Genomic DNA, 26,206 nt, shown 5'->3' on the forward strand with positions numbered 1-26,206 from the left:
AATCCCTGGCCCCTTCCTTTCTCAGGGACCTTGGCTGGACAATGCCCAGCCGTCTTCTTCCCCAGTGGTGGTTGTCCTTCTTTGTCCCTGGGACAGCAGGTCTTCTTCTGGGAGGACCCGAGGGCTAGGGCTGTGAGGAGGCTGTGCCAAGGCTGAAGGTCCTGATAGGGCTTCACAAAAGCCCTTAAGCAAGGGGTAGTGCTCAGTCTGCCAGGAGCTCTCCCATTCTGCACCCCTGGGCTCTTACCGTCCTCCCAGCCAGAGAGGTAACCTGTATGCCTGGAGTCTGCTGGAAGGTGTCTGTTTTTGCCTCAGGCTCACCCTCTTGCACCCCTAGATAACCGTCTCCTAGAGAAGGCTGAGCTGCTGGCCCGGTTCTCAGAGAAGCTGCACCCAGAGCCAAATGATGTCACTCCTGCTCCCCACCAGGGCCCCTGGTGAGTGTATTTGTGTTCATGGTCACAATGGGCTGCCTGTGCGTAGGCCCAGCCCCAATCACCTATGCTGGGTTCTCTCCCTGGCACCTCATTAGCCCCTGGCTGCCACCCAGGAGAGGGGATGCTAGCTCCTCAGCCTTCCCCCAGGCCAGCTACTTAGAATGTCCTTCCCACCCATCTCAGTCCATGTCTGCGTTTGTCCCCTCTCCTTCCCCTCCGGCCCCCACACTGGTCTTTTCCCCTTCTCTGTCTGTCTCCCTCTTCCTTACCTGATGCCTATCAAAAGGGTCTTGCTACCTATTCCAAAAAGGGAGTGAAGCTGAGAATCGGGAATGGTTTGGGGTGCAGAGTTGGGAGGTGCTTCTTGAGGAGGGTCCTGACCATGGAAACCAAGGCTTGGGGAACACCAGGAGCTGAGGAATCGTGGACATCTTCAATTTCTGGAGACATGCTCTTTCCTCTACTGGCTTTCTGACTTCCACCTTCTTCAGCAGAATGTTCATGGCCCCGGTTTCAGGCTTTTCATACACATCCCCTGGGTGAATGGAGGGACAATGAGTACCATTCTTTTGATTGGTTGGCAGGGAGGAGGAGTTGGGGTCTGACTCAGACCAAGTCCCGTCACCAGCCACTCTGAGGGTGAAATGGCAAGAGAAGAAGGAGGAGCTCCAGCTGGACTGTGGTAAGGTAGGCTGGGCAGGGGTCTGAGAGAGAATGGCGTGGGGTCAGGATCTTCGGCGGCCGGAAGATGTGGTCCAAGGAAGCCAGCAAAAGGAGGACATTCCCCAAGTCCAGTGCCTGGAGGCCAGATGGTCAGAGTGTTCTCCAGCTTGGCTCTGGCAGCCCAGGATGAAGTGGGCTCTAACAGCAGCTGGAGGGAGTGAGGTGGGAGCTTGGGGAGGAACGCGAGGTACACAGGGGCCAGGCGGCCTCTGTCCCTCCTTCCTGGTGGCCCAGCCAGGGCTCACCGCTTACCCTGCCAACCCCAGGGCCTACCACCAGTGGATGTTCAATACACACTTACAGATTAAATGAGTAAGGTGGTCCCCCTCGATGGCAGGGTGCACCGCCTCCACCGCACACTGCTGCCCCCGACCCCGCATGCTGTCTCTCAGCTTATTTCACCACACTCTCCTGGTGTTCCTCTCATTTCTGTACCTGTTGCTTCTGAACTTCTTTGTCTGGCTCCTTCCCATCCTCCCTGTCCTTCTTCCTTTACATGTCGATGTTCCTTGGAGCTCTGGTAGGTTCACTCACTCCCACAGCCTCAGAGGTTTTGTTTGCTGACCCCCAGACCTGTCTCTAACCCAGACTGTCTTGCTCGGCTGCTTTTTTTGGACTTCACATCTAAAGTCAGACTCACCATCGCCCTCATAATAATGTGGCCAACGTCACATTGAGGCGACTCCCTGCAGGCACTGGGCTAAGCATTATTTCAGCTAATTTCTCCACAACTTTATGGTTGCAGAGGAATTTGAGGCTTAGAGAGGAGGAGCCAGGATTTGAACTCTGTCCCACATGAATCCATCTTCTGCGCTCTCCATCCGTTCAACACATATTTACTGACAATTACTATATGCAAGACACGGGGAATGCAGTAATAAACAAGACCTGGCCTGTAACTGGGTATGAGTTTACTGATAGGCCAGCACCGATGGGCCCGTAAACCCCTACCCAGTTACAGCACGCCAAGTCACTTGCCCAACCAGTGTGGGAATGGGGCTGTGAACCCAGTGACAGCCTCTCCCTCAGAGTCCTGATGTAGTTACAACTTGACATTTGAGGAGCGGTTCTCAAGTATCTGAGCCCCCTTGTAGGCTGTGCGCACCCCGAGGGTCTCTAACCCAGACTGGACACACACCAGTCAGCTCCCGTTGGCTATGCCAGGGGATGAGGAGGGGCTTTCCTTTAATTATTAGTATTATTTCATATATCACAACAAACATGTATCATTATTATTAACCTTTTATTTTGAAATAATTATAGATTCACAGGGAGCTGCAGAGGTAGTACAGAGAAGTTCTGTGTACCCTTTACCCAGCTTCCCCCATTGGTTACATCTTATGTAACTACAGCACACACAACCAGAGAATCAATATTGGTATGAACTGTCTGTAGTCCTTTGTGTTTTTGTCACGTGTGTATTTGTGTGAACATTAAGATACGGCACTGTTTCATCACCAGAGATCTCTCTCTTGCTACCCTATTTTAGTCACAACTTACCCCTCTTCCCCCAATCCTTTCCAACTCCTGGTAACAACCAATCTGTTTTCCATCTATGTTATTTGAATTTTGAAAAGTATCAAATAAAAAAAAATTCAGTACCAAAACATCAATGAATGTAAATGACAAGTGAAGATGCAGAAGTGGCGGTCAGATTGCTTAGTGGTGAAAAGGGTGATAAATGTTACAAACCAGGCCAGCTATGAAAGCGGGCCTCGCCGCCTTGCGTGCACAGGGCTGCTCCCCAGGCCCACGCACACGGGAGTCCTGCCGGTGCGGGCGGACAGCACCAGCCTTGCTCCGCAATCCACCCCTCACCAGGCCTGTGTGAGAAAGAACACAGGAACAGGTTAGAGTCTCCAGCCTTGGTTATTTCCTCATGTTCCTTCTGCCACACTGGTGGGAACTACTTTGCCTGGGATCCGTGTCTCCCACTGATCCCTCAGCTCCAAAAGGTGGGAATTGAAGTTTACCCCGGTGTCTTCCCCAGCTCTCTTGGCTCTTGGTTGAAGGACTGTTCATTGAGGCTGGGCTATAGATGAGATGACCCTCAGACCCAGTATTCAGTCTGGGTCCTGTGCTCTTAAGAGTCCGTTCCTGTTCTTAGCCTGTGTGCCTCTGCTCAGGGCTCCTTCTTCCTCTCCAGGATCTAGGCTTGGGTAAGCCAGGGGTGGGGGAGGTAGGGAACAAAATCCACATCCCTCGAACCCCTCCTCCAGACCAGCCCTTTACCTGGAGCACGGAGTTAGGTGGTCTGGGTTCCAATATCTGCTCTGCCCCCTAGCTGTGTGACTTTGGGCAAGATACTTAATCTCTCTGTGTCGATGTCCTTCTCTGTGAAATGGGGAGAAAGGCAGTACCTACCTCATGGTGACGTTATGGGGATTCAGAGTTAATATGTGTAGAATGCTCAGAACAAGAAATGGAACACATAAGTGCTATATTTAAAAATTTACCATTATTTAAGAACTATTAACATATAATTCTATTAGGTAAGCAATATCATTCTCATAGGTAAGGAAATAGCAGGTTCAGAGAGGTTAAATGACTCCCCCAGGGTCACAGGTTTGAAATTCAAGTGTTAGACTCCAGAGCCTAAGGCCCTTTAATTGTACCAGTGCATTCCGTGCCAGACACTAAGTCCACCTGCACCTCAGCTTGCTTTTCACTAAGTGGGTGGGTGGGTGGCGTAGCCGACCTTGGCGGAAGCTCTGCGCAGAGGCCCACCTGTCTGGCCCTTAACCCCCCAGATGGCCTACCAGGCGGTGGAAAAGAACGTTGCCCTGGGCGCCCTGGAGTCCGAGCTGGAGGAACGGCGCAGCAGGTACGGTGCGGGCGGGTGCCAGAGCGACTGCACCCACCTCCAAAAGGCTCGGGGCCATCTCTGCAGGGGAGGGAGGATACGATGATCTCGCGTGTCTCCAGCAGGGCCGGGCAGCTCTCCCCCGTCCCCAGACCTGAACCGCAGCACTCTGAGGGGATAGGCTAGGTGGGAGACTTGCCTTAGCCACTTGGCTGGCGCGTGGCCACGATCTGTCCCAGCTCTGAGACCGTCTCCCACCGGGCAATGACGTTGGCTCGCCCTCTGCTCCAGGCTGGCGGCTCTGGAGACTCAGGTGGCGCAGCTGCAGGAGGTGCGGGCACAGCAGATCCGACAGGTGGAAGCGCAGCGGACGCAGAACGTAGCCCAGCGGTTGGCCTACGAGGCGCTGCGCGTGCACCTGGGACTCCAGGAGGCGGCATTGCGCAGGCTCGAGGAGGAGGCGCGCGACCTGCTGGAGCGGCTTGTGCAGCGCAAGGCGCGCGCTGCTGCCGAGCGCAACCTGCGGAACGAGCGCCGCGAGAGGTGAGGGCGCTGGGTCTTGCGCCTCAAGGAGGAGAGCGGTTTTGCCGCCTGTTGGAGAGCGTCCCATCCTTTCCTTGGGGCGGGAACCCCGTGCACCTTTGTCAGGAGGCGGGTGTCCACCGCAGCCCTTGCAGGAAGGTGGCAGCGTTCCGCACCTGAATCCCATGATGTTTTTCTCCCCACAGGGCCAAGCAGGCACGGGTGTCCCAGGAGCTAAGGAAGGCTGCCAAGCGGACAGTGAGCATCAGCGAGTAAGAGCGGCGAGACGCCCAGAGCCTTTGATATTGGCTCTGACCCTTGTGTTCTGGAATGCCCTGCTTTTGGGCCGCTTCCTCCAATTCTACCTTGCCCCACAATTGCCTCGGGCCACCCATGCATCTGACAGCACGTGTGCACAATCACAGTAGGGAGGGGGCATGGAAACAGCCCACAGGACATAAGCAGACACGTGTGGTCATGGGAGCCAGCACGTGGGCTGTCACATGTGTGCCTATACAGATCCCTGCGGGGGCTGCATGTCTTCACCATGTGGGGCCTGGGGTCCCTTGGCATCCTGAGCTCCATTCCCTCTTCCAGGAGCCCAGACACCCCAGGCATTGGGACCAAGGAGAAGGCTGAGATGACTCTGACCGTGCCTGCTGAGCCACAATTTCTAGAGAATGAGGCTGGTGAGAAGTGGAAACGGCCCTTTAGGTGAGGACTGTCCCAGAGCTCTGAGTTGGGCCCCACCTGAGAGTCTTCCAATAGGACCTCGGCCCCGCTCTTGGGCTGAGAGAGGCCTTGGAGAGATGCTGGGGTATATATATAGCTCAGACCTCCTAGGACAGGTCTGACCTCCAGTGCCACCTTAGGAACCCCAACCCATGCCCTCACCCCTTTCTTTCATTCCCAGGACCAGATTTCTGGGGGTGGGGTGTCTGGCTGGTGAAGGGGTGTCACCAGGAGGGAACCTGTGGGCATGGCCCAGGGCTCAGCTGTCGCAGGCATGTGTATGCACACACAGGGATACGAGAGCGCACGAGTGTGCAGCCCTGGGTGAGCATGAATGGATGCATGTGAACATCCGAGCGTGTGTGGATGTGAGCTCACACTGTGGGACCTGACGGGGCCTTCGGTCCTTGTGCCCCTCCCCTCAGTCTGCCCGTCTGTCGCGGTTTGCCTGGCATTGACACTGCCCTTCCCTGCCCCGTCCCCTAGGCTGAAGGCTCTCCTCCAGCTCTTCTTTGCAGGTCACTGGTGTCCGGGCCTCAGGGCAGCGAAGGAACCTTGGGGAAGGGCGTGAGATGCTGGTCCCCAAAGCCCTCGGCAGCCCTGGTGGGCCAGTTCATCCCAGGACGCATCCCTGGGCATTTTTGAGGTCTCCGCAGGTCTCGGTTCTCCCATGCCCTGCCTCCAGCTGTGTGCTATCCCCGCCTGGGGGCACCCTCACCGCCACCCCTCCATAGGCCTCAGTTCAGCCTCCCAGGAACTTTGGTCATGGCAGGGAGCTGGGGTGATGAGGCAGTTCTTACCATCATGGTGAAAAACTGGGGGGACTTCGTTGCCAACTCCCTCTCTGCCTGCACCTTCATGGGACTGCTCTGGGCCGTGCCGCTCTCCTGGGCTCCAGGCGCCATGAGCCCCAGGGTCTCTGGCAGAGGAGGGTTGAATGACTGCTGTCTGCACACCCACCGTCTGGTCCCTTAGCATGTTTCTCTTGATTCTGCCCCAGGTCTGCCTCTGCCACCTCCCTGACACTGTCTCACTGTGTGGATATGATGAAGGGGCTTCTGGAGTAAGTGTGTGTGAAGGGGTAGGGCACCTTGGAGCCCTGTGGGCAGGTTCGGGGTACCCAGGCTTCATCTGTGTACGTGCCTCAGTCAGTCCATCTACGTGTTGTCCAGCAGCCTGTGTGAGACCCAGGGGTGCATGGCCTCATTTTCAGCTCCTGCTTGGCTAACCTCCAGGCTCTGTCCCTCATCCAGTTGTCTCATGGGGGACCAAGAGCTCCAGCCCTAGGCTGGATAGGAAATTCACTCAGTTGGGAAACAGGTTTAGAAATGTCAGGGACTTGCCCTGATTAGGCGGTTCAGTTGGTTGGAGCAGTGTCCCGTACACCAAAGGGCTGCAGGTTCAATATCTGGTCAGGGCACATCCCTGGGTTGCGGGTTTGATCCCTAGTTGGGGCATGTGTAGGAGGCAGCCAATCAATGTTTATCTTTCGCATCGATGTTTCTCTCTCTGTCTCTAAAATCAATAAACACATATCCTTGGGTAAGGGGGGGAAAAAAAAAAAAGAAATGTCAGGGACTCATTCAGGGTCACAGAGCCAAGCAGTGGCAAGGCCAGAGCTGAAACCTCAGCCCCAAGCTTTCTCCGCATCCACCGACTCTGCCCTGTCTCTGTGCCTTTTTCTGTGCTCCTCCTGTTTCCACACTGACCCCAGGGATCAGAGGCTGGGCTGGGGACTGTGCTTCCTGCACTTTCTGGCCATGTTCTGTTGCCTTCTGTGTCTGCTTTCTGTTGTCGCTGCCTCAGGGGGACTTGCGGCTCCCATATCAGAAGGCCTTCCCGAATGTCTTCCTTATCCCCCTCTTCCTCCAGTTTTAAGAAGAGGAGAGGACACTCAATTGGGGGAGTCCCTGAGCAGCGATACCAGAGCATCCCCGTGTGCGTAGCTGCCCGACTTCCTACCTGGGCTCAGGATGTGCTGGTAAGGAAGAGCTGGGCCCCATGTGGGGGTGCTGATAGGGGGGACGTGGGCCCCAAGAGTGGTCCAAGGCGGCCAGGAAAGCAGGGTGGGGCTCCTCAGGAACAGGAGTTTTCCTGCCACAGCTTGGGGTAGGAACCCCTCAGCTTTTTGTAATGGGGGCATGACTGCAGAGGGAGAGACAGGAGGCTGGGAGACCAGGAGACCATTCAGGGGAGTATGGGGTACCGTCGGGATGGCTGCTGCAGGGGTCCAGGCCGACAAGATGAAACACTATTGTGTGCACAGGTGCACGTGGGAGAGAGCCCATGAATGGGCACAAAGAGGCCTCTATGGCAAGGATCGGGGGCACCAACCTCCCCTTTTCCCCACAGGACGCCCACCTTTCTGAGGTCAATGCAGTTCGTTTTGGTCCCAATAGCAGCCTCCTGGCCACAGGAGGGGCTGACTGCCTCATCCACCTCTGGAATGTCGTGGGAGGTGAGGGTCCCTCCCCTGCAGGCCAACTCAGTGTTTTCTCCCCAGGCCCTACCCTCAGCTTGTTCCTTGGTGAGCAAAGGTCTTGACCTCTTTGTGTTCCCTCTCCTGGAACATTCTTGTGAGTGGTGGCCAGATGATCCCTTGGCAAGAGTTTTGGGCTCACTTCTCTGAAGAAAAGGGTAGAGCCTTCTAGCTCCTGGGGTCCAGGCTTGCAGGATGAGGGCGGTGGAGTTCAGAGGGCCTCTGTTAAGGAGAAGCAGGGGTTCCCTAGGCCACTTCCTCTGTTATCACTTGAACTTGCAGAACTCAGTGAGGAGACCAACATTGGCTAACTACCTTGGTTTCTGTAGAGGGGGGTGTGTTGGGAGGTCAGAGCTGGCTCCTGGAGGCTTCCTAGAGGAGGCAACTCTCTGGCTGGCCTGGTACTGGCTTGTGTGTGGCCTAGGGGCAGTCCCTCTTCTCTGGTCATCTTTAGTCCTGTAAAATGGCTGGCTATCCCCTGGGGCCAAGCAATTCTGTCCTCTAAATTGGGAAAAACTGATTTTCCCATTCCTGGTCCCAGCTCCTCATTTTTGTGAGGTTAGTGACCTCACTGTACCTGTTCCTTTCTCTGGTCCCCATCCCCCCAGGTCGCCTGGAGGCCAACCAAACCCTTGAAGGAGCTAGCGGAAGCATCACCAGCGTGGACTTTGACCCCTCGGTGAGGAGACTTTGCCCCGGTGGCAGGGGATGCTTCCCTCTCCTAGTCTCCACCCCAGGCAGGTGGAGGCCCTGGGACCCAAGAAACACATGGTTCTCTGGGCATCCTGGCACGGGGCCCTCAGGCTCCTACACAGTTGCTCCTCCCTGGGCCCAGAGGCTCCTCTGCTTGCCGGGGGCACCCGGGCTTTGGGGTGCTCCTGGGCAGCCCTGCCCCAGGCCTGTGGCCTGAGGGATGTGGCCTCTGGCCAGGTCCAGGTCCAGGACCTCTCCTACTCCCATCTCTCCAGGGCTCCCAGGTATTGGCAGCTACTTATAGTCGGGCCGCTCATCTCTGGAAGGTGGGAGAGGCACAGTCCAAGGTGAGGTCCGCCGGGGGGTCCGGGGTCATGTCTTGGGCCTAGAGGGGAGTGTGGTATTATGGAGTCTTGACCATGCCCTTGAATCCATATTTGTGATGGGGGGCAGGAGACATTGACTGGACACACAGACAAGGTGACAGCCGCCAAATTCAAGCTAACAAGGCACCAGGCGGTGACTGGGAGTCGAGACCGGACAGTGAAGGAGTGGGACCTCGGCCGTGCCTACTGTGAGGCCCAGCCCCCCACCCCACCACACATCCCCTCCCCACCCCCATGCTGGGCCGCGCCCTGGGCCTGCTTTCTGGGAGTAGTTCCAAAATTCACAGGCATTTGGGGTGAAACCTCCCAAGGCCCCTCCTTCTCTATCTCTCATGGTGCTTTCTCTTGTTTCTTGGAGATCGCAGACTTCGGGCTGGGAAGCAGGGGACTTAGGTTCTGGTTTTGGGAGGACACTGCCCCTCTGGGGCTTCTGGGCCTCAGCTTTCCATGTCTAGTGGGCTGATTCCTGACGACCCTTCTCTGAGGCTGGGGCTCTGCCCCTTGTTCCCTAGGCTCCAGGACCATCAATGTCTTTTCCTACTGTAACGATGTGGTGTGTGGAGACCACGTCATCATTAGCGGCCACAGCGACCAGAAGATCCGGTTCTGGGACAGCAGGTGACACGCGGGGGCTCTGTGTGGCAGAGGCACAGGGGCAGGGCTCCATCTTAGTGGCTCTCCTTCCAACCACTGGCCTCTGCCTGGGCTTGGCAACCGACACCCAGAAGCCCCCTTTCCCATTTAGTTACAACTTTTTAATCAAAAGGAACAGAAGTTTTGGTTGTGTTTTAAACCTAAGAGCCGCACATTGGGCTTGAATGGAAAATAAAAGCCTACAGTGGAGCCAGGGCCAGACCTGCCCCAGGCTTCTTCCTGGGCTGTGATTGCCATTTGCCAGCCTCCGTCTGTCACATATATAAAGACAGACTTCCATTGCTTTGCCTCTGGCATGTGTTTCTGGGACCCAAAGGTTTCAGGGGCTCCAGCTTTGGCTCCGGGTCAAGGGCTGCCTGCGCTCCTGTGGGAGAGGGCTGGCTGCAGTGGAGATTGGCCCCGTCAGCCTCGGCCCCAGGGTGCTGAGACCAGGGGCGCCTCTGGGCTTTGTTAGCCTGTCAGGAGTGGCCCTGTCAGGGGGAGCTGCTCCTCATGCCCTTCTCTGTCCTGGCTCCTCAGGGCCCCCCGCTGCACTCAGGTCATCCCCGTGCAGGGCCGGGTCACCTCCCTGAGCCTTAGCCACGATCATCTGCATCTGCTCAGCTGTTCCCGGGACAACACACTTAAGGTCATCGACGTGCGAGTCAGCAATATCCGCCAGGTGTTCAGGTACCTGCCTCCTGGCCACAGACCCTGTGGCTTTGGCTGGGGCAGCGGGACCTCTTGTCCCCTGTAAAAGGCTTGTCAGGGCCTGTCAGCGAGGAGCCCTCCCTGGAGGCCCGTCTGAGCCGGCGCCTGCTGAGGTGCCCAACCCCTGGGTGGAGAGAGGAATCTTTTGAAGTTCCTGGGTGCGGGCAGAGACTGGCGGCCACTCTGTTCTGACCCGACTCCATCTGTCTTCAGCGCTGATGGCTTCAAGTGCAGCTCTGACTGGACCAAAGCCGTGTTCAGGTGTGTCTGTGAGAGCACATGTCTGTGTCCAAGTGTGCCCCGTCTGACTGTGTCTCTGTGTCAGTTTGTGTGTCCTCGCCTCTGATCTCCTCTCTCTTGCTCTGCTGCGGCCGTTGCAGCCCAGACAGAAGCTACGCGTTGGCAGGTTCCGGGGATGGAGCCCTTTATATCTGGAACGTAGACACTGGGAAACTGGAGAGTAGCCTACGGGGACCCCACTGGTGAGCATGGCCACCCCCCACCTGCCCGCCCTAGCCTCAGGGCCGCTGCTGCCCCAGCCCTGTGCAGCCAGTTCCAGGTCCTGACGTGCTTGGGCCCTGCAGTTCCCAGCCCTTGTTTCCGTATCTTCCACCTCCCGGGGCCCCTCACAGTTCACAAGGTGCCTTTCCACATGCACTTGGGCCCCTCCTCATCATGCCCCGTAAGCCCATTTTATAGGTGAGGAAACAGGCTCAGAGACGGCCTCAAACTGCCTAGGAATGAGGGGCAGTGCCAGGCTGCAGGCCCAGCTCCTGACACCCCCTTGAAGCCCGGCCTTCCCTTTCCTCAGCGCTGCTGTGAATGCTGTGGCCTGGTGCTACTCTGGGAGCCACGTGGTGAGCGTGGACCAGGCCCGGAAGGCAGTGCTCTGGCGCTAGGGCATGATTTCCGTGGCCTGGGCTGGAGCTGTCGTCCGAAGCCTGAAGCCAGGAAGAGCTTCCCACTGCTCCTCTGAGCTGCAGGGCCACTGGGCCCCAGCGGGGTGTGGGCAGGGTGGGCGTGGCCTCAGGGCATCTAGTGGGGAGGAAGGCCTGGCGGGACCTGGCCTGTTTAAAAACAAAGTGTGGATTGGCGGCGGAGGGGTGGGGTGGGGGGGGGGGAATGGTATGTAGATTGTAGTACTTTTTGTTCATCTTTGTCTCTTCGCTTTTTCTGCCAAAAGTGGAAAAAAATTTGCATCTAAACGGGTGTCTGCTTGCCTCTTTGTGGCATTTAGGGAACAGAGAGAGAAGTCTTTGGGCTGGTGGCTCGAGGAAGCCCAGGCTTGGCCCCCTTCCCTCCTCCTATTCAGAGCTGGGCAGAGCCGGCCCGGCCTCCGTGCCTGAGCCCGAGGAGACAGCACGAAGAGAGGCCAAGGGCAGCACAGGGCAGTGGCGGTTGGAGCCACAGGAATTTCACCCTTGGTCCAAGCTGGTCCTGAGGCCAGACTAACACCTTGGGCCCTCCTCAGGCACCCAGGGTAGACTGAGGCTGAGGAGGGGCCATGGGAGTTTGAGGAGGGAGGAGGGAAGGCAGCACAGAAGGGCCTCATTGGAAAGGGCTCTAACAAACTGGAGAGTGATGTCCAGTACTTGTTACACCAGGCCTGCCTTTAGATGAGCCAAGCTCTTGTTCCAGAGGCAGAGCTGGAGTGGGCGGGGAGTGGCCGCTGTGTGTCTGTGAGTCTTGGAGGGCGGCAGGAGATGGGGCTTGGGCCTGGGCCTTCGCTTACATCAGCACCAAATTTAATCTGCACAACAAGGCTCTGCGGGGCAAGGCAGACCCAACAGGGCGGAGCCTGGGCACCTGCTTCCTTCGCCAACCTGGGGCCCGTGGAGGAGTCCGCAGCATGGCCGTTGTCCTGAGTGATGGGGGCTGACCTCTGGGGACTTGCTCAGCTGCGAGTCAAAGGCTTCAGTCCAGAACTGCCAGCCTCCTTCTTTATCATCTTACAGCCTCCCTGGGGGATCATTGCCAGTGCCAGGGTTTTGGAATCCACCTCCAGGCTGTGCAGCAGAGAGCCAAGAGCCTGGACTCTGCAGCCAGACTGTCTGGGTGTGAATCTCAGCTCCACTGTTTAGTGGCTGAGTGATTTTGAGCAAGTTACTTAATGTCTTTGTGCCTGAGTTTCTTTCTGTGTAAAACGGGATGACAGTATACACCTCAACGATTGTTGTAAAGCTCCCGGCACGTGTCAAAGGCTGTGTGAGTGTTGATTAAATACCCAAACCTGCTGACTCCAAGATCTCTCACTGCTCTTGGCCTCCCAGTTGTCCCTTGAGCTCTAGGTGACCCCAGCTGCCTCCTCGGCCTCATCTCTGCCGACGAAGCAAGCTCCTCCTCCCCTCGCACTGCGCACCCTCTCAGCACGCAGTAGGCCACCGTGTCTCCTCTCCAGTACTGCTGCCACTGCAGGCCACCTTCTAGACCTGCTTTCACCCCACTTAGTCCCCTCGTTGCCATCATAACTGTCTAAGGTGTCATGGTCACACGTTTAACCACTTGGAGTTCCCCCGCTGCCTCTAGGGATGGACTTCAAAGCCTTCGGAGCTGCCCTGCTGGCCTCAGCTGCATCTTCATTTCCTTGCTAGTCTGAATGTGTCTTGCATGTAATTTTCCCTCTACTCAGTGTGTTCTTCCCTCCCAGCCCCAATTCAAATCCGCCCTTCGGGATTCCCTCCCTGGGAGCTCTCCCTCCTTTGCCAGGCTGGCCAGGGGCCTCCTCCAGCCTGTGCCCCTCCCTGTTTGTGTCTGCCTCCCTCCGTTTTCGGCAGAGAACTCTGGGAGGAAGCCGGGATGGATAACCAGGTATTTCCTGGTTATCAGGCCTGGCACAGAGAAAGCCTCAGGTAATGTGTAAGTGGCTAAATTCCCCTGCTCAAGGACTCTGCAAGTGAAGCAGTTGAAGACACTAGGAGTCCAGCGTTCTAAGATTAATGAAGGCCTAGCAGCCCTCATGCCCTGACTCCTGGTGGCCACCAGGAGGCACCAGCTGCCTAGTATCTGCTGAGGCCATTCTCTGTCCTGGGAGCTGTGGCCGGAAAAACCAGCGCTTCCAGTAGCCTCCATGCCAGTGCTTGCCTCTGCCAGGCCCGGTGCTCTGCGCTCCCCCTGCAGTATCTCTGTTCCTTCCGACCACCTTGTGATGTAGGTGTGTCTTTCACAGGTAAGAAAATCGAGGCTCTGAGGTTAAGTGATGTGAGATCAGAGAGCTGGCCCAGCTGGGTGGTGACGATTACATTTTAAAACAAGAAATGTAGAACCCTGGCTCTAGTTAGGCAGAGCCGCTTGGCGCCCCGTGCCCCTGCCAGGGGCGAGTCTTGCTGTATGCCCAGCCTAAATCCCTTCCCGCATCTCTTCCATCTGGGCCCTGGGCCTGAGCTTGGAAGGTTAGTGTCTTTTGAAGTAAGGGACAGGCAGGGCCACAGGAGTAAGGCGAACAGGAGGCTGTCACCAGCTCCCCCATTTGGGGCAAGCACCTCACAAGACTGCAGTGAAGGCTGCTCAGAGAACCTGGAAAAGGTGCTTGGAAAAGGATTTGACTAGACTCTGGGAACAGAGACCCCTCCCCTCCCCCTAAGCTGCCTCTTCACGGGCCAGGTCTGGTAACACCCTCTGGGGGGGCAGTTGCCTTACCTCGGGGAGCCCACACCTTAACTCACTTGGAAGGAATGCCTCCTGGGGGAGCCAGAGACAGGCCGAGGCACAAGAGGGGCGAGGTGGGCCTGGAAAAAGGGGCGGGCAGAGGCCGAGTGGGGCAAATGCTCGGAGCTGCTGCTGCCACTGTCCCACCGGGGAGGCTGTGCCTCCGCAGTCCCTGTTCAGCGGGGCTTGGGGAGGAACCCTGTTGCTGAACATGGATCCGGGCTTTCACTCGCTGGTACTTAGGTGTTCAGTGTCGAGCACTCTCCAGGCTTTTAGTACTCAGGTGCTCAGGCTGCTTCCCAGAGAGGAGGCCGGGTCTTGCACGGGGTCACCTTGCAGAGCTGGGATAAGAACCCAGGCCTCGGATTCCGTTTTCTGAAAACTGGATTCAGGTTCTGCATAGAAGGGCTGGCCTGGTCTTCTCGAGGTTCGATTCTAGGTTCTGCTCCCAGTTGCCTGCCTGAGGCCCTGGGTGAATCGCTGTCTTCTAGGGTAAGGAGTCTCCTCATCTGTGAGTCTCCCTGCCGCCTTGGCTCTGGGCCTCGCCCAAGGTGACCCAGCTCCTTGCTGGGGCTGTTCTGCCTGCCCTGCCTGATCCCAGACCTTAGGAGCCTGAGACCGGAGAGGGAGAAACCCTAGTTTGGGCTCCTACTACCCCTCCGTCCTCTTCCTGTCCTGGGAGGCACCTTGGCTTGAGTCTGCTGTTCCTGAGCCTCCCCCCCCAGAGGTGAGCCCCTGGGTGATGGGTGAATATGAGTCATTTGTGTCACCAGTGCCCAGAACATGGCCTGGAGCAGCAAGTTTGCTGATGGGACAAATGGCAGTTGGATAGTGGTAGTCCCAGTGCCTAAGATGTTCTCTGGAGGAATCCTGGCGGCACCAGGCACGGACCCACCTGAGACTCAGACCACGTTGGTGCGGCCGTTTTCTTTCTCTGGATGCACACCCACTAGTGACTTTTTTTTCAGCTTATCTGTACATTATCTTAGTAGATCCTCCTGGATCTCAGGAAGTTTGTACTATCTTTTCATCCTCACAGATGTGGAAGGCCCAGAAAGGTGAGAGGATGGGCCTAAATTCACAGCTCATTGAGGTGGCCCAGGGACATGAATACAGGGAGTTTGATCTGCTCTTCCCTGCCCCTCACAGGAGCCAAGTAGGTGTAAGAATGAGGATGCTTAGGTGTTTGGCACACAATGTGGAAAGGACGTGGGTTCACTTCTGTTGTTTCTGGATAATATTCCAGAAAAACATTCCCAGACCAGAGCTCTCTGAAACAGACACGGCAGAAGTACATTTGTTTTTTGGCCAGTGGGACCAGAAAAATGGTCCAGGAACAAGATGCTCTTTGGCATTCACAGGGTTCTTGGCACATCAAGCAGGAGCAGAGCAAACACAGGGAGAGTCTAGGAAGAAATATACTGGTTGTGTCAAGTTGTAGGATTTTGGGACAAATGATAATCCCTTAACTAAAATGGCTGTAACTTGTATTTTTTTCATGAAAAACTGAATAATGAGCAAAATAAACACACAGATTCAGAACAGCCAGATTTTGTCATAAAGCCACTCAGACAGGGTTAGGCGGTTATTGGCCTCACACCAAAAGCTATGGCTGGGCTCCTTGGGCAGCAAGTAAACAGCTGAGTGCAGCCTGGGATGTGATCACAACCTGGAAGACGAGGGTTTGCTTTGTGCCAGGGGACAGTCCAGTGGCTTGGGTTTTATTGCCAATTTCTGGCCATCCTGAGAAGTTTGTGTACATCAGTTCGTTCTCAAATATTGCAGCGTCTTTGTGTGATGTTCTCATTCTGCATCTAGGGTGAACTTATCTAGAACATTAAGAGTTGAGTAAGTCCTTTTTGGCCATCTGATTTTATTCCTTTCAAAGCTCGGGATGTGGCAGCTCAGAGAGAAAGGTCACCCATTGAGTGGCAGCAGGGCAAAGGCCAGATAACAGCCTCTCACCTGCATCTGTCTGGCTCGTGCACGTGGGCTGGGCTGGAGGGTCTGAGAGGAAAGGGATCTAGGTGACATGCTGTGAATATGACTTGATTCCACTAGTTAGCTTCTGTGATGGAGGGGGACAAAATGTAGCTATGACATTGGGGGTGGGGCATTAGCTTAACTCTGTTCCTGGGTCACAGACTAAGCCTCTGATGCCAACAGCAGTCTCAAATGTGAGCAGCTTTCCTTAGCAGGGGAAGGCAGAAGATGGCAGTGATATTTAAGGCGCACTGACAGCCCTTCTCATATTTACGGTGGAGCACTTTCCCACACTCATCTCCCCTTGGACCTCACGACAACCCTGTTATCGAGGTTGGAGGAGCAGTGAGGACCCTGGTTTTGAAGGAGAGGCTGCCGAATGTGGAAGAGGTGATGATAAGGAACGTTTGTGGTGACTGCCCTGTGCCGCTCACTTCGTGTGCCCTGGATCCACGGTATTCCTCTCAGGTGTCCGATGAGAATGCCGATGCTGTCAAGTGGGAGCCAGGATTTCACTCAGACCTTCTGACTCCAAAGTTCATGTTCCATCGCCTATGCTGTTGGAGGGAGTGTCAGTGGATGCGATCATTTTAGAGGCCAATTTGGCAAAAGTCTAAAAACATTAAATATACACATACCTTTTTGACTCTCAAATTACATATTTAGAAATTTACCCACTATTTTTACTGGAACAATAAAGAATTATGTAGAGATGTTAATTTCAACTTTCTAATAGTAAATGAATGGGTACAACCTACACATTCATCACTACAGGACTGTTTAAATATGCCCGAATAATGGAATACAATGTAGCCTCCAAAAAGAAAGAGGTAAACCTAAATGTATTTTACAGTTCCACTTATATAAAAAAGCAATGTGTCTACGTATGAGTTTTATGCCCACAGAACACCTGGGAGAACACCCCTCGCACGCATGCAGCTCTGGGAAGCGGAGAGCTGAGGGGCCTCTCTGCAAACATGCTGAGCCCTGGGCCTCAGTGTGGCCGACCAGCCGTCAGAGGGACTTGGCCCTTCACTAGGGATCTGTCCACCCCTTGGACCAGTAAAGTCTCCTTTGCTTGATTCATCACTCCTTAGGGAGGAGGTTGAGGAAATGGCAGGAGTCCAGAATTCCCCCTTCCTAGAAGCCAGCAGTAACATCCCCTGAGGGGGCGTCAGTGGCCTTCCTCTCATCTCTCCAACTGCAGAATCGGCTCTATGCTCAGCTCCCTCAGCATGCTGTCCTCTCCAGCACATGTTCGTGTGTACCTGTCCTCCTCCTGCCTGAAAAGAACCTTGAAAGCAAAGGTCACACTTACGTACTATTATCTCTAGTATCCAGAATGTTATGCCTGGCAGGTGGGTGGCATCGGGGACCATTTTTCCCATGGATGGATTAATTTATTTCCCCTTCTCTGCATCCACTGTATGGTTAAAAGGAGGGCCCAGAAGTGTCTCTTTATGAGAAGCTTTGTCTGTTTGGAAAAGTCTGTTTACTCAAGTCTTTTTGTAAGTAAACTTAGAAAACGTAATTCCATTTTTTTTATTACTCAACATTTTATACATAATAAATACAAACTTTGTACAGCCACTGTAAAGGAAGCGCACCTGCACACAGGCACGCCCACTGGGCTGGCCCGCGCACCGGGACGCTGGGTTCCATGTCCTGGAGGGAGGGGTTCTTTTTAAAAAGGAGGCTTATTTTTACAACTTTGTTTTTTTTAAAATAAAATTAGCAGCTCTTCAAAAAAATATTTAAAATATAACAAAAAATTTCAAATAACCCTCTCAGAATGTGGAAAACTCAGATTCAAGGACAATTTGGCTAGCTAAAGAGAACACAAGGCTGGGTGGCAAGATCTGCCTAATTTAAGCACTTTGAAGATTTTTAAAGTGCCTTACAGATGTTTAACATGTAGACAAACTTAAACTCTTAAAAAATCACCCTTTTAATTAATTTTTTTAAACTTAAGAATAAGTTTGATAATGAAAAAGACCTCAAATAGATCAACAGGTTAAGAAATGCAAAAACAACAAAAAAACAAAAACGAAAAGGAAACCCAAAACCCCAAATCACAGAGAAGATTCATCAATGGGTATTGTCACTGAAATGATCAACTGATGAACTGAAAATTTCTTCAGCTATGACCTTAAAAAAATCCCATGGGGACATTTGGCGAGCATTTCAAGTTTTCAGGGTGGTAGGAGGGATCATGTTTTCAAAGCATAATACAACTTTTAGATTAAATTCTGCATATTTGATTTCTTAAAAAAAAAAAAAAAGCCACTGGCAAATATCCCTTGGTTGCTAGGTAATGCATTCCCTGTCTTCCATAGGAGGTGGGGAGCCCACACAGGCCGACTCCGGGACACCCGCTGCGGTGGGCTTGCTCGCCCGTGGGAGGGTTACCCCCGGCTCGCTCCACGATGTGCAGAACTTGTCTTTTCCTCATCCGTTTGCACTTGTGCAGGGCGTGCAATCCTTTAGTCCTTTTTCACAGGAAGCTGGTTTCCTCCATGAGCCACAGGTTCTTCCTCCCAAGGACAGGTCAGGTCAGTGGGACCTGGGAAGCTGCGTTTTCCATTGGGGCTGACCGCTGCTCTGGACCCGTCAACAGCCCGGCTGGCTGGGCCAGTATACTGGCTTGGGAACAAAATGATGCTAGGGGCTCTCCAGTAGACGTGCTCAACAAGGCAAGTATGTGTCCCCAATTTATCTAGACATTCAAATTCTGAGGATATCGGTCAGAAGACTATGTGCTGCAAATATTAAGCCGAGAAATACCCAAATACAATAAGAACATTAAATCGGCTTACTTCAGATCTGGAAGTTCCATTTCTGCTTTAGCCGCAGCCTCCTTTCTATTAGTCTATGTGATGGACGAGATTTGGCTACTAGTTCAGCCCCTCCAGATTAGCTTCACTAATACTAAATGAATGGCATAAATATTAATACAAAAGACACTGTTATTGTTTTAGATCTGTTAGTTGTGGAAGAGATGTGCATTAATGCAATTGGCGCTAAACTCAGGGCAGTCCACTTGTTTCCGCTAAGGTTCCACTTTCTCAGTCCCGGGACTAACTGCGGGGAGGAGCCAGCCTCCCTGAAATCCCTCCTCCTGCTTCCTATGTAGCCAACATGATCTGATTAACTTTAATCAGATGAGCAAAAGCCACTTGCAGATGAGAATCTTTGCCACATCCTGTGGCCACAGTAATATACTGTACGAGTGCACATGATCAGTATCTCTGTGACTGTGCCTTGAAGGAGGCCTGGTCTTGAGTCTCATATAAAAATGGGCCACTGTTAGGCACGAGGGCTGTTCCCCTCTGTTTCAAGGGCCCACTAGGATTTGTGCTATGGTAGGAGAGATGACATAGAAAATGACAACAAAAAAAGGCACAAAATATTCAAAATGTGGGAGGAGTCCACCAGGCCACCCGGTCACAAACAATCCTCCTGGGTTTGCTCTGCTTAAGAGTCATCATCATGCAAAGGTGCCTAAAAAAGCAAGACTGGCCACACTCCAAGCCTGGCCTTGATTGTAGCAGTGACAGACGGGCAAACCCATCATCACACCAGTGTGATTTCCACGTCCTCGATCTTCTCTGCTGGCCTTCGGTGGTTCTGCGTAGGCGGAGGGGGCGCTGCCCGGACCTGAGCAGGAAACAAGTGCACAAATTGTCAGCTTCCAAATTTAGTGCCTGAATGAAGCATTCAAACCCCATCTGGTCATTCATCCAAGGACATGGGCCCCCAGGAGTCTCAGAAATGCTCTGAGGATGTCTTTCTACCTAATTTTCACTCCTTCCCACACTGAGAATGTTACTGCTCTGGATGACATGTGACACCCACAAATCAGGTTCTTGCCTGGGCCGAAAGCCTCATGGGCACAAGAGGGGCTAAGGCCCTAAAAGCCTGGTCCACAGCACAGGCCTGGAGTTGGAAGTGAGAGCAGTGCTTGGAGAGCTGAAAACCTTGGAGCATGTCTTGGAAGGAGAGCTGCAAGAGAGAACACTAGAGAAGGAGGCTGGGAATAGTCATGAAATCTGAGCTTTATTCTGTAGGCAGGAGAGTCCTTGGTAGATTTTAAACAGCATTATCAGATGGGTGAAAATGAGTTAGGTAACAGTTTGGAGAAAAGAGTGGAGGTGGGCAAAGGTATAGATAAGACAACTTAGCAGATTCCTGTGGTCATTAGAATGCAAGTTACTGTTAGCAGGAACTGGCGCCGGCAGTGCGGAGTAGAGAAGTGGAAATATTGACAGCTGTCTCTGAGGGAAACTTGGCAGGATTTGGTGACAACTGTGAGAGACGAGAGCACTGGGAGGGAGGATAATGAACTCACTTTTGGTGAGTTCTGGGGGCATGGCACATACTCATCGAGATGTCCGCAAGTCTGGAGCTCAGGGAAGAGATCAGATTGGCAGTTATAAGTCTGGGAGTAGTCAGTAAATAGTTATCAAAGCTGTGGCAGTAGATGAGATTACACAAGGAGAGGGAGTTTAATGACTCCAAGAGAAGCAGCCCACGGACAGAACCCTAAGAAGCATTAGCAGAGATGGAAAGCGGCACAGAAGCGTGCAAAAGCCAATGGGAAGGAAGAGCCAGAGAGGTAGAGAGCGAACTGGGAAAGGCTGGTGCGACACACGGGCCCACTTTTCTCCAGTGCCTTTTCCCACAAGTCCGGATGCTACCACCTCCCCTGCCTGGACCACTGCTCCAGCCTCTTCATGGCTCCCCAAGTCCATTCCGCCACCTTCCATTCATTCCCCTCTTAGGTGCCATCATAATGTTTTCACATGCAAAACTAGTCATATCACTGTCCTGCTTATAACCTTACAATTGGCCTCCTATCACATTTAGGATGAAGAACCAAGTCCTTTACAAGGCTCTCAGTACACATCTGCTGAATGAACAAACAAAAGGAAGTGAGCGGCTTGAGGAGTACTGTCAAATGCTGATAAGGGGGTCCAGGAAAACAGAATTGCTAAGTGCGCACCGTATCAGCATGTGAAAGTTATGACCCGGGAAGAGCAAGAGGAGCCTCACAGTGAGGGGGGGTGGGCGGGGACGGAAGAGTAAGCAGAGTAGATTTTCCTTGCGAACAGAAGCTTTCAAACCTCAAAAGGGCATGAAGTGTATCTTATCTAACTTCAGCATCCCTTGAAGGCACAAATGTAGGCCTGGAAAATAGGTTCTCAATAAATGCTTGCTGAAAAAACTGTGCTTCTGTTTCACATTTAGATCACTTTAATGTTCACAGAGCTTGTTACAATTTAAATACACTTTCACAGCTATCATCGTGAATCTCACCTTGACTCAGAAAAAAGCACCAGTTGTAGCCTGGACCTTCCTTTATTTTTATACTCTTCCTTTTCAAGAGCTCTTTTTACCTTCCCCAACCCACCTCACCCTCGCACGGGGGAAGCAGCAACAACACAGGGGCCTTGGGGAAATGCTAATTTCTAAATTCAATGTGGAAGAACCATGCATTCCACAGCCCTGCCAGGTAAGAGCCTTACAGGTCGCAGTTTGCCATGTGAGGTCTCAGGAGCAGGCCTTGGTGCCTGTGGGCATCCTGGCGATTCGGCATGGAAGCTGTTTTCTAAGGGAGAGAACCAAAGAAGACTCATTTTACTTGTGGCGCTGAGCAATGAGAAGAACGCTAGTGCGGGTCTGTCTGCTCTTCAGGTGAACAGGTGGATTTCTGAATGAAAATCCATTCTGACCCATGTCCAGGAGAACCCTTACCATTTGCTGAAGGAGAGCGGGGGAAGTACTGGGAGCTCCTCTTATCTGGGCTGGGGTAGGGGCTGCTGGGAGGCTGGTCATACAGCGGCAGAGGAGGCAGGGAGCCGGGCGGCTTGGGGGATGGAGAGATCTGCCGTAAAGGGAAGGAGGTTACAAGGTGCTCACCTCAGGAAGGTCAGGCTAGCTGGCTTCTCTGACTAATGAGGACAAGCTGCTTTGCTCTGGAGCTAAGTTATGACTGTTGACATTTTTTTGTCAGACTTGTTAAAAGCACACGAGCCTAGACTGACCACGCCAAACCTCAGTTTTGTATTGCATTTAACGTTTTGCTCTCACAGATCTCATTATACCACTGATTATAGTTCATCTTAAACAGTTATCAAGTCAGAGTTCTCTAGAGTTCTACGAAAAACATACAAAATTAGTCAAGTCAGTAAATTCAGTGAAGAACAAAAAGGGGACAAGTTATATATTTTTTGTGTGAAAAATAAAATAATTGGCTGAGTTTCTGACGGTTTTATAAATGTCAGGCTAAGTGGTCACAATGCCACACAAACAAGACATGTTCCTTATGGTCCTGGACCTACCAGGCCTGCTGTGACAGATCCGAATTCAGGGTTTCCTGGAAAGGCGGGCTTTGTTATGATGAGCTCCGCTCAGGGCCACATGAGTATTATGGGGCTCTGGCAGGCTCATCAAGTCTCTGAAAACGGATGGGCACGACCTGGGCCGGCAGGGAGGCTCTGACAGCGAGGGGAGAGGAGTAAGCTAAAAATTTTACTACATAAACTAATCACAGTGACAACACATTCCCGCCTTTTGTTTGTTTCTGTTCCTCCACCAAACGATTCTTCCGTACGTCACATACAATTTAGCATTTTGGTTAGTGGATTCAGAGAGCAGAATGTGGGACAGGAGAGGTCCGACACAGCTATCATACAAGACCCCGACCAGAGTCCCCGCTTCCCCAAACTCCGTTTTGCAGAAACCTGGCCTATGAGGGCTGGAGTGGTGAGGGTGAGACCACAGCCCCGTCGTGTGTGGGTCACCTGGCCCCTCGGGACTCGTTTCCTTTAAATACCTTAAATCAGCTCTCTCCCTCCTCACGTACCTGGATCTCTCTCACCCACGGAGGGTCGCCATTTTCTGAGGCTGAGAGCTCTTCCACTAGCACCGATGGGAAAACGCCAATTCGTCCACTGAATTCCCCCTCCCAGAAGCCATCATCATCCTGGTTTTCTTTGTTCAAGATTCTGATGATTGCTCCCTCAGGAAAAGATAATTCATCATCTGTCTGACCCTCGTAGTCATAAAGTGCTTTCACGAAACAGACTAGGTAGCAAGAGAGAGAAAAATGCGGTCAGCACGATGACAGCCGGGTTACTTTCGCAACCACCCCCTATGCTCATGCGACAACTGAACGAGCACTGCACAGAGTAAGAGTAAAGCTGTAATATTTTTAGTCACTAAAGCTCAACTTTAGGGTTCTACTGTAAAGGACGAATGGGACCGAATAAAGGAAAACGCGTGTTACACGACAGGAATAGAGCTGTGGTCTTTAACGTCCTGAAGGCTGACTCCAGGGAATACAGTGTGGGCCAACCGTGACCAAATAAAGAGCGCCTTGTTTCAGTCTTTACCACTGGCATCTCCGTTGAGGCTGCCTGAGACGAGTTCGGCCTCCGTGGAATTGCTGGATGTGTGTGACCGACTGTCCAAAGCAGCCAGCGACTGCAGCATGCTCAGCAGACTGTTCGAGGTGGGAAACTGCAGGTACTTTTCTGGCACATACCCCACTTGACCAACTTTATTTCGAGCCTGAGTAAAAGACACGTGACAAAACAGGTTTGCACACCCAATCTGGATAGGACATAACAAGAACCAAAACACTCCTACAAATGTCACAAGAAGGGGTGATATGAGCAAAGGAATATACCTTTACCCAGTCTTCCATATCTCCATCTTCAATCACTTCTAACACCTCATGTTCCTCAATGGTCAACTCATCTGGTTGAGAAGCCTGCAATGTAGGATGGTCATGGACAAAATTAAAAAGGTTAGATAAAGAGCAGATGTGAGCTGATCATAACAAAAACTGGGGATCAAAACACTGAAATGATTTTGAAGATGTACTGAACGTAAAAATGGGAGTGTCGTAAAACGATCATAACGAGGTGAAGTTTTACTTTAAAAAACTAAACAAAATAGAGCCACAACCAAAACTGGAGGAACAGGCTCCTGAGGAGGCCGTCAGGTCCAGCGGGCACCGCAGACCCCTGGAAGAAGAGGAGCGAGCGGGGCTCCAGCTCCAGCTTCCGAATCTACTGCCGAGTCATTCAACTTCTTCATGCCTCCATTTCTTTAAAATGACAACGCTGCCATTCTCAGGAGGATTGGGGAGGCAGTGTGGGATGAACAAGCACAGAGCCATGATGAAGTGGGAAGCCCAGGCAAAGGAGAAAGCACTGAATTAGAACCGCACCAGAGGGCCACCATGGAGTGCGCGCTGTGAAATGCAAGGAACTATGTGCATGAGCGGGATGACGGCTGGGGCAGCGCCTAGAATTCACCTGGAACCACCGGAAAACAGTGGCCAAGAGAAGAAAGTTGTAGGAAACAAAATGATTGAGATTTGTCAAAATTTGGATTTGTTATACTCCCAACTTAACCGTGGAGACTGGACTGATGCCCAGGCCGCTGACTGTGCCCTTTGTTACCCCTGACAGCGGGGTTCACCAGCACCGCCACCTGGGGACTGCGGCGTCTGAGGGCAAACCCGTGGGGGCTCTGCAGAGGGGCCGCAGGGAGACTAGGTGGCTCTGTTTCCTGCAGGGACCTGCTCATCGCCGTACACAGGGAGGGGCCTGCTGGCCTCTTCTTCCCCTCTAGCAAGCAGTCTTAAAAGCTCCCCTCAAGCCCCAAGATCAGTTAAAACTATCACCTGAGTCCATGTAGTTTTTCAGATCTTATAGTCTCAGTGTGTGAAATATCTCCAAGTTACACAAGCAAAAACAAGGCAAGAAAACGGGTACTTTCCTAAGACTCATTTTCCATTTCATGGGCATTATAACATTTAATCAAACCCGGATTCTGGACATTGCTTTAGACAGAACAATAGTATTGAAAATGGCTCACCAATCACAGAAAATATTTACTCTTGGACCAGAATGTTAAGTAAATTACCTCTGACCTCAAAATATTAGGGAAAAACTCCCTGGTTCTCAATAACTTTTCCAATGTTAATTTCTTTGCTAATCTGAAACCACACTATGCCTTGAGTATACCAGCAAAAGGCACCTGTATAACAAAGATATTTTTCCTAATTCCATGGCAAGACGTAAAAAGTACCAATACAACCAGACTTCAGTGTGTGTGAGAGCAAAGCAGGAAAGAACACATTTAAATATGTTGCTGTCCTTTTAAAAAAGTCACGAAGGTCCACACAAATTGTCCAATACTGTTATATAAGCAGATGCTATCTTGATCACACCACCCTCAAGCAGTAACCAATTCTTCCACCTGAAAAGGTCAGGTCCTTTGCACAGCACTCAAGACCCTATGGAGTCTGGTCCCCATGGTCTCTTGATGTTCTGGTCCGAATACACTATCTCCTCTTATCTGAACACACCACGTCTTCCTTGCCTCTGTGCTTTTACCAGGCCGTTCAGTCTTTCCAGCAGGCCCTACTCCCTCTTTCCCTTCTGGCGAATGGGTTTAGATTACTGGGAGTTCAAGTACAACTTCAGCCTGTTTCTATGGGAAAGTGACCATCAGACCTCTCTGAACTCCAGTTTTCTTTTTATTTCTATTAGAATGTAAGCTTCATGAGGGCACAGATTTTCCTCTGTGTTGATCAATGCTCTATCCTCAGGCCTAGTTCTCCAGGTATATGGAAGGTGCTCAAGTCATATTTGTTGAATTAATGGGTTAGTTGATAATATCTTCCTTATAGGGACTGAGGGATTAGAAAAAAATTTATGGTACCAGGCACACATTACTTCATAAATGGTAGTGATTATTATTATTCACGATTTGAGGCCCAGCTCCTGCCTTCCCAGGCTACCCGCAAGGAGCTGGCTGCTCCCTTCTACTCTCGTTCTTACAAGAACGCATCCCTCTAACACTGATTACCGTGGTACTCTGGTTAGTTGTTTGCCCTTGTGGATTTCCTACCAGAATGACTTACTGAAAGGGAATGTAATTCTTTTCACCCCAGCCAAAGACAGCAAGTGTTGGTAAATAGTTTTAAATAAAGACATGGTCTCCCACTGCCTTCTGAAGTCCTAATATCTAGTGACTGCCAGAACTCCAGCAGCAGCCTGCCCTCAATTATGCTGACTGTCTCTGTAAATGTCGTGTTTTCTTTTAAAATTATGCTTTTTCCTGAAAATAAAAGTAACGTATGTCATTGCTGGAAATGGGCATAATTGAGATTTTAAGGTACATACAATCTCCTTCTTTTGTCATAACACAGCATTTCTTCTTACATAAAAACTACTGTAATTTTGAATTAATATTTTGAATCTTAATATTTTGTTATTGTTACATTATTTGAATAGTTATCAGTGTTTTTAAGGCTTTTGAATCTGTTCCTTAAACAGCTTTTCTTTATTTTCACAAGATGAATGCGGGCCTTTTTTGCTGGTCTAGACTAGAGGAATCACTATGAGGCTAACAGTTAGTCTCTCTTTATTCTAATCCATCC

At 52.1% G+C, this 26,206-nt stretch overlaps 2 protein-coding genes across 3 annotated transcripts in view; one reads left to right on the forward strand and one right to left on the reverse strand.

Annotated features, from left to right (window-relative positions):
- The first annotated feature begins 313 nt into the window (after window positions 1–313).
- ATG16L2 (autophagy related 16 like 2) lies at window positions 314–11,058 on the forward strand. The gene is made up of 17 exons (XM_054576139.1): window positions 314–437; window positions 1,022–1,124; window positions 3,911–3,984; window positions 4,255–4,506; window positions 4,692–4,757; window positions 5,083–5,199; window positions 6,218–6,280; window positions 7,090–7,198; window positions 7,570–7,675; window positions 8,305–8,375; window positions 8,665–8,736; window positions 8,843–8,963; window positions 9,288–9,393; window positions 9,949–10,098; window positions 10,333–10,380; window positions 10,500–10,601; window positions 10,931–11,058. The coding sequence occupies exons 3-17, from the start codon at window positions 3,911–3,913 to the stop codon at window positions 11,016–11,018; spliced, it is 1,545 nt and encodes a 514-aa protein (XP_054432114.1). The 5' UTR covers window positions 314–437; window positions 1,022–1,124; the 3' UTR covers window positions 11,019–11,058.
- Window positions 11,059–17,289: 6,231 nt separating this feature from the next.
- Window positions 17,290–26,206, reverse strand: part of FCHSD2 (FCH and double SH3 domains 2) — a 214,936-nt gene continuing 206,019 nt past the window's right edge. For both annotated transcript variants that reach the window (XM_054576236.1, XM_054576237.1), the window contains exons 15-20: window positions 23,438–23,521; window positions 23,142–23,319; window positions 22,613–22,833; window positions 21,502–21,631; window positions 21,273–21,355; window positions 17,290–19,404 (exon numbers count right to left, since the gene is read on the reverse strand). In XM_054576236.1, coding sequence (XP_054432211.1) covers window positions 19,321–19,404; window positions 21,273–21,355; window positions 21,502–21,631; window positions 22,613–22,833; window positions 23,142–23,319; window positions 23,438–23,521 — 780 coding nt within the window. In that variant the 3' untranslated portion in view covers window positions 17,290–19,320. The remainder of the gene's footprint in view (window positions 19,405–21,272; window positions 21,356–21,501; window positions 21,632–22,612; window positions 22,834–23,141; window positions 23,320–23,437; window positions 23,522–26,206) is intronic.

The sequence above is a fragment of the Pteronotus mesoamericanus genome, unplaced genomic scaffold (assembly GCF_021234165.1).
Source record: "Pteronotus mesoamericanus isolate MK-2021 breed Mesoamerican mustached bat unplaced genomic scaffold, CSHL_Meso_final contig_33, whole genome shotgun sequence".
Lineage (NCBI taxonomy): Eukaryota > Metazoa > Chordata > Mammalia > Chiroptera > Mormoopidae > Pteronotus > Pteronotus mesoamericanus.